This window comes from Montipora capricornis, chromosome 1 (assembly GCF_036669925.1).
Source record: "Montipora capricornis isolate CH-2021 chromosome 1, ASM3666992v2, whole genome shotgun sequence".
NCBI classification, from domain to species: domain Eukaryota; kingdom Metazoa; phylum Cnidaria; class Anthozoa; order Scleractinia; family Acroporidae; genus Montipora; species Montipora capricornis.
In genome coordinates this window covers 32,040,371-32,047,870 of record NC_090883.1, presented here as the reverse complement: position 1 = coordinate 32,047,870, position 7,500 = coordinate 32,040,371, and the positions used below count along the sequence as shown (strand labels likewise).

The 7,500-nt window shown below is 40.4% G+C and overlaps 1 protein-coding gene across 2 annotated transcripts in view; it reads left to right on the top strand.

Moving 5' to 3' along the window:
* Nucleotides 1-7,500, top strand: part of LOC138038882 (syndetin-like) — a 77,648-nt gene that overhangs the window by 53,683 nt on the left and 16,465 nt on the right. For both annotated transcript variants that reach the window (XM_068884970.1, XM_068884964.1), the window contains 7 exons: nucleotides 851-945; nucleotides 1,038-1,227; nucleotides 2,014-2,098; nucleotides 2,967-3,055; nucleotides 5,156-5,246; nucleotides 6,988-7,042; nucleotides 7,483-7,500. The exon at nucleotides 7,483-7,500 is cut by the window's right edge and continues 77 nt beyond it. In XM_068884970.1, the coding sequence (XP_068741071.1) occupies nucleotides 851-945; nucleotides 1,038-1,227; nucleotides 2,014-2,098; nucleotides 2,967-3,055; nucleotides 5,156-5,246; nucleotides 6,988-7,042; nucleotides 7,483-7,500 (623 nt within the window). The remainder of the gene's footprint in view (nucleotides 1-850; nucleotides 946-1,037; nucleotides 1,228-2,013; nucleotides 2,099-2,966; nucleotides 3,056-5,155; nucleotides 5,247-6,987; nucleotides 7,043-7,482) is intronic.

Sequence of the window (7,500 nt, the reverse complement as noted above, 5' to 3'; positions counted from 1 at the left end):
CCTTTTTCCTTTTTATCAAATTGGGTAGCATGTATAAAGGATATTACACGGTGGCGAGAAGATATGAATTTCATATTTGAGTGGCAAGAACAACACGAAAACAGAAAGAAGAACCATCAGTCGGGAATTGTGACGTCATTGCTCATACGAAAAATACCCCACTCGGTTCCCGGATGTAGAGGTCGTATTGATTTTCCGGTTGTTTTTAGTTGTCTGCAAAACACTCCCGTCCGTATAATGGAAGGGATTCTTGAACATTGAAGGGTTGTGAGACGGGACCTCCGGCTTATCGTCCTTATCTGAGAAGACTAGAGAGTCTAATCATTTGCAGATGTAATTACAAAGGCAGCACTTTCTCCTCAGTTATTTAAAGTCCCTGAGTGTTGGTCCGGCCGGAGTTGAACTCACGACCTCCCGCGTGACAGCCCGGTGCTCAACCAACTGAGCCACCGGTGCGCGGTTGGGCTGCACACAATATTCGACAATTCACAATTCCTGTTTTAGAGCCAGATCCTTAATTGAACTCCTGGCATGAGTTGTTAATAAAAGAGTCCGAAATCCTAATTCGCCTCCTTCCTCGAGAGCGTTTGCCTTCCATTCTGCCCTCAATCACTAGTCTGAACATATTTCCGAGTCGAATATTGTATGCAGCCCATTTCCTTTCCTGATACAAACACTTCCTTTCAAGCAAGTTTCGAACAAATTTGTTTGGAAATATGAGAGAGTGGAGGTTTCCCTTAAGCTACATTCACTAAATTAATTTCTTCAAACCATCTGAGAAGCATCTAAGTATGTCTGTATGTCTAACCTGCAGTTCATGTGGCACGAATTTTTTATCTCTTTCTTCCAGGAAGTTCAGGAAAGGATAAAAACGCACGTGCTAGCAACCGATTTGTCCCACTTCAAATACGATGACTTTATCTTTGTTTTGGATCTTGTAAACAGGTAATGGCAGAAATTTGTATTTGAGCGTTGGGTCCCTTCGCTGCACATTTCCACAACTGAACGTTGTGAAATCTGGTTTTTATTTCGGTTAGGTTGATTGCCGTTGGCGAAGAATTCTGCCGAAGTACGTCAGAAGATCTCAATGAATCCATCAGAAAACAAACTGTCAAATATTTCAAGACGTATCATAGGTCCCGGATGGATGAACTGCGCATGTTTCTCGAAAACGAAGTGTGGGAATTGTGCCCTGTCAAAGCGTCATTCAAAATTGTCGATCTTTCTGTGAGTATTCGGTGAGACCCTGTTATTCACTGAGGTGCCGCATCATGTCCAACTGAATAGTGAAATTATCGAAGTGATCACAGTATCCTTTGATGTCCTTGAATTCGAAAGCCACTGAACAATTTAAATCATGGAAATTATTGAGCGCGTGTTGTAATTTCTTGTTTTGGCATCAAATGGGTTTGAGGAAGACTTCGACTAAAGGACATGAACGAAACGGCCTCAGAAAACAAGAGTTTTAACTCTAATTTTTCTTCTTATGAAAGAGCTAAAGGCAAATTAAAGACGTCAATATACCTGAGCTGGTTTGTTGAAACCACGGTCAACAGTTAGCATGCATCCAAATCACTGCAAACTAAAAAGGTTTTTGAAGGGATTAAATTTTACAAATAACATTTTTAAGGAACTAAAAGGGATAAGAGGATCCGCAGAGTTTTACGAAGAGTTTTGCGGGGTTGTGGCCCTTTATTGTCGTGTTCTTATACAATTTGTAGGGAAATCAGTCACATCCTTGAAGGTCTGTCAAATTTTCGTAAAATATATACGACTGGACTTCTGGTTGATGGTCAATCACCATTCCCGTATTTTCTTCCTATAATCGACATTTAAAGGTAAAAGGCAATACTGTTTCAACTGCTTCAATAAGGAAATTAGACAGCCGTAATGTGACTCAAAAGCTGAACGAATCGGAAAACGGGTCGGTAACGGATTCGTCAACGGATTCCGGCGCTTTCTTCGCATGTTTTAGCTTCATGAATGTTCTTATTGACGCCGTTCTTCTTTTAGGAATTTCGTTTTATGAAACATCAACAACCCGATCTCAAAACGCATCGAAGAACAGCCTCTGGAACACTTCATACATCGGACTCTGGTGTGTAGGTCTTGTGTCTATCTCAGTTTGAGGTCACACTCGTTACATTTTTCTTGGTTGCAGGTGCATTATCATATATTGGGATCACTTCAGTTGAGAGTGTTATTCAGTAGCAGCAGGCTTTGCTCGACCTGACTTTCTCTATACTGCGCATCCTTGAGTCGAGTCCAATGGACGATACCAATTGGAAAATTGATGTATATTATAAAATAAGAGGAGCATTTAGCTGCAAGCAGGCAATCAAGGTTGAAGTCAGGCCAAAGAACATAAATGCAAGATCTTTCGTCATGTTGGATCGATTGTTGCGCACGCAACTGTACATGAAAATGCCAGTGTCGAGTGACGTAAGCGTTTTCGACAACATCCGTTTTCGCCCGTACACACTGAACCCCCGTTTTCAGAAACGCAAAAGGTTTTCGCAGGCAAACACCTCTTTTTCCCATCGAATAAAAGGTATGCCTTTTTCCAAACAAAAATGCTTGAGTGTGGACGGGGCGTCCATGTTGCTAGACGAAAACGAAAAGGATCTCTCATTAGCTTTTTTGTAATATTCATCTACCAGTATTTGTCCATTTGTATTCGAAGAGATTGCTTTTAAAGCACCTGCAGGTCTTCTAAGGTTAAGGCCGCGCTTTTACACTCGTCAGTTCTTCTTGCAACATTTCTCACAATTCTGTTGCGACAAAAGTTCTCACATTGTGAAACAATTTGCTAAATAGAATCGGTCTTACGGTGGGCAATGTTTTTAACAACTTGCCAACTCGCCATGGCGTTGCTCCACAAACGTTACACAGTGTAACACCGCCTTTAGTGAAATCGGCAAGTACCGTAATATGCTCATTTGCTGTCTATGAAACTTGTTCAACAGGTTTCTTCTCTCGTTACTCCACACATGGTAACCCGTTTGACGACGTGTATGTTGAGGATGAGGTCGAGGACGTGTTAGCTGAAAATGGTGTAAGTTTGTAAGCTGGGACGTGTGGACAATTTGCTTTTGCGCATGCTCTCTTTGCAGCTTACATTACAATATGGCAACATTTTCGAAGAACGATAAACGGTAAAAATGCATAACGTTTCGATGACTCCATGTCATCACTTTCAAATGTAAATGTAGAGAAGTGAAAAAAGACAAATATATGCGTCGACGGAATTGAAGGAGTTAAATAGTTTGGATAATAATTCATATACCGTATTTATTCGATTAAGCCCCCAGGGTGCTTATTTAATTTTTGGACTTTCAGGGTGGGCCCTTCGAGGCTGGGCGCTTATAAAATTTTCACCATTTTCAGTAAGTAAAACGTTTATTTTGTAACAAAACACGACAAAATATTAAACCATATAAATTGTAACAGTTCACTGTTCGGTTTACGTATGCCCAGGACTAACAACTCATTGTTCGGTCTTCGCAGAAGTCTCTTTAGCTATCATAATTCTCAACCAACTTCAATGTCATCGTCGCTCAGCTCAATAAGTGAACTTTCTGGTGCTGCCTCCTCGACATCGACAGCGTATTGTTAGCAAATGGGTCAGTCGCGCGAGAAGCTTTTAGGGCTTGCTGGATGGATGCCAGGCGATCTTGTCCTTAGGGGTGGGGACGCTTATTCGAGGCTGGGCGCTTATTAACTTTTTCTACATTCAGGGTTGGCGCTTATTCGAGGCTGGGCGCTTAATCAAATAAATACGGTATTTGTGTTCATTTTAAACTTCTCTGCATTTACATTTGATAATGATGACATGGAGTCATCAAAACGTAATGTATTTATATTATTTATCTTTCGTTTAACAGGTTTTAGGGAATCGATTCTTATTCAATGGCAACGTCACTTTAAAAAAATATATTTCCGCTATCAATTCTTTCATCTCGTCTATGCTGTATCACATGGCCAGGCAAATTGTCTTAGAAGTGGATTGGTACAAGCAATTTTGAATTAAAGATGGAGACTGCACAACGCCAGTCAGTAGGCCATTTCCGGATTGCTTTTTGCCTCTGGTTCAAAACGAGTCTTGGTGCTAAACCATTCAAATGATAGTGAGTTTGATTTGCATGAAATTACACCTCTCATTTCCATTTGAAATGGTTGTGCACCAGGACTCGCTTTGAATCCGAGGAAAACAGCAACTCGGAAATGGGCAATTTGCATTGGTTACCAGTAGGTATATAAGAAACTGCAAGGTTGCCTACTTGCATTTAAATCGATACATGAAATTGTAGCGAAATATCTTTGAAAATTGCAAGGAAATATCCAATCAACCCTTTGACTCGCACGAGTGATCAGTGGTCAGCATATAAATTCTCTTCACAATTTCAATGCCATGTCAGACAGACAAGTATTGAGAAGGAAGATTATTATCAGCTTAAGAGGTAGGATCTTGATAGAACACCAAATTCTCACAATTACCCAACAAAGAACTCTATGGTTCTAGTTGGGAGAATGAACGTTTTGATCGTTGGAATGAAAGGGTTAAGGCTTGCAAATGGTCTGTTGTTGTCTGAACTGACAAAGAAGATACTAGGTGATCCGGCATTTGCGGTTTTTTGTTTTAATTTTTACTATTTTACTATTATGTTATTTTATCTTAAATATGTGAAACATATTTTATCACTAGCATCAAGTCCGAACTCAATAATTTTTGAACAGTATTTGCAGAGAAGCAAAGAAATGTATCCCATGGGCCTGCCTTACTGGCAGCACGATTTCTTTCTCTTCAAACCGATGTCGGATGATGTTGCCTGTTTTCTCGCGTTTCCGGTATCATTTTTGATTATCTTAAACTCCTTGCTAACCCCACTCAAAGGACACAACAACTCCGACCCGTTTCCTTAAAATAAAGTACTAGAACCACTTTTGTTTCATTAGTACAAACGCTGACATTTTGATACTCAAGTTAATTTCCTCTTTCTATCGGCGAGCGGTATGCCCCAAACCATTGCACCTGTCCTTTCTTCTTCAAGTTCACATACGAAAATTTGGTTAACGACCTCCTCAAACTGTTGTGGCAAATTTTGCAATTTGAAATGTTGAACCGAATTGCCCTCTTATTTGTTTGCAACCAAAGGAAATTATAGATGGCGAAGTGAATGACAAGCGAGGCAGAGAACTGAGCCAGGACGATGACGAAGAAGATGATGAAGATGAAGATATTCCAGGTAAAAAAGAATGAAAGAGTTCATAGTTTCCTTGGAGTTTGTGAGCTTCTTTTAGGAAGCGCCGTCGACTTTACAATCGGTCACTGCTGACCAGTGATACCACCGGCGCAGACCGGAGGAAAAAACCCAACTCGAGGAAAAAGGCACTTCTTTTACCAAGGTTAACATTAGTAAAGGGCTTTGGTTGTCCCTGCAGTATGTGTTTTACCCAGGTTTATCTCCATTTTACCCCTGACGGACTACAGTCTATACATTTTACACCAACCTCCTCGCCTTTTGCTATGGGGAATTTGCTCAAATTATCGTCAAAACCAAAAAATAGTTTTTCCCCTTTGTTGTTTTGCACAGTGCGGCAAAGAAATACGTTCCCTTTATACAGCTATTTTGAGAAACGTTGTCGGAAAAAGTGCACGCGACAATCCTGAAAGGTATTGTGGGTGATTTTAAGTGCACTGTTTCTCAATGAAATTTAAAAGAATCGTACGGGAGGCCACTAATATATGTTTGCGAGTGCTGAAGGAAAGTAACAAAAGTAGGTTCGACAGCTACAGTCGTTAGCAACAGTGTATTGATCATATCCCATATTACCTTTCGGGATTGTCGCGTGCACTTTATTCTTGACAAACTTTCTCGAAATAGCTGTATCTTGGCAACGCCGAGGTTCTAAGCCATCAAACTTCGCAATCCTCTTTGTTTTTCTTACATCAAAAACATGTTAAAGGATTAGCTTTTCAAACTAACCAGATTGCAGTTTGACGACAGGCTTTTCGGGCCCGAAAAGTTATCGGGACTCCAGGACTCCTTTGTGACTATTGTTAACAGAGCATGCGCTATCACGCTTTGGCGACAAGTGAAGCGATAGCATTTTCGTCTAGCCGCCATGTTGAATATTTACGCGGTAAAGACTGGATCTGAGTTTGTAACGTCATCGGATTTGAATCCGACCTTCCACACGATTCCATGTTCTTTGCTCATTTAAAACTTTCCACTCTGGAGAGCGGATTCGCGTGGCAGATTCGCCGGAGACGTGTGGACGGAGGGCGAATCCGTGAAGAAAAAGTTGCGGATTCAAAAATATCGGAATACGTGTGGACGGGACCTCAGTCATCTTGTAGATGTGGTACGAAATCAAGTGGTCGTCTCGGTATGGAAATTGCGTAGGTGGGACCTTTATCGCTCGTAAAAAAAGCAAGCTTAATAAACAAATACGATTGGCGAATTTGTGAGAATGAAAACGCGTTTTGAATACGTGCTCTCGCTCATGAACCCTCTTTTTTGGATACTGAATGACGCGCAAAACACGCGCTTACGTTACGAGAAGTATAGCTTAAAAGGACTGTGTCATGGCAGTGTAGTTTATTTTATTTTAGTTTTACTAATTACTCGCTCCTATACTCGCTATGAAACTTAATGTCAATCCAGAAATTACCATTAAATAACACAAGTCAAAGCTTAGTGACAACAAATGTCCATCGATCATGCGTAATTAAGTTACAAACAAATAGATAAACTTTGAAAAAGTGTTGGGTGGAATAGTTTTCAACAACCCCAGTTACAATCAATTTTAATCTTCAATTTTGCCCATCACTGCCTCTTTTTGTATTTGCTGTGTTACTCGAACCCCTTTAAAACTGGATACTTCAATATGACTTGTCATTTCAAGTTTGCGTGAAAGGAAGTGATGAGATGTTCGTCAGTTTATTCGTGTGCATTTATTTTTCTCTGTTCATTGATTCTTTAGATGAGCTTAAGTTGGATTATGTGGACGAGAAGACTGGCGAAATTCCCTCCAACAGGTAACCTTTCGCGTATCTTTTAGCACAAAACGTCGAACTGGCTCCAAAATAAAGGGGGATGATAACACGTGAATAAACAAAAAAGGGGCGCTTGATTACCTAGAGAGAGTCCGACGACTAAGGGCCAATTATTAATACAAAGTCTAACTTACTGGTAGTTCGCGATTTTCACAATCCATCCTTTCGCAAGAACTTCCTAGAGGTGAGACGCTCAGTTCAAGCAGGTGAATGCCCGTCTCCTTTCCTCTAGCTTTCTCGACACTATTTGCCTATTTGCGACAGTGAACAGGCATGCTATACTAGGACTTGTGTTAAACGCGGCTTTGTCAACCCCCGCCTAACTCTGTTTAAAATAATTGTTCCAAATTGATTTTAATAGATGTAAATCCTATGCTCCCCTAACTACAAAGAAAAAATATTCTTTTAAATTCCTTTTGTAGATTTGAGACATCTGTTCA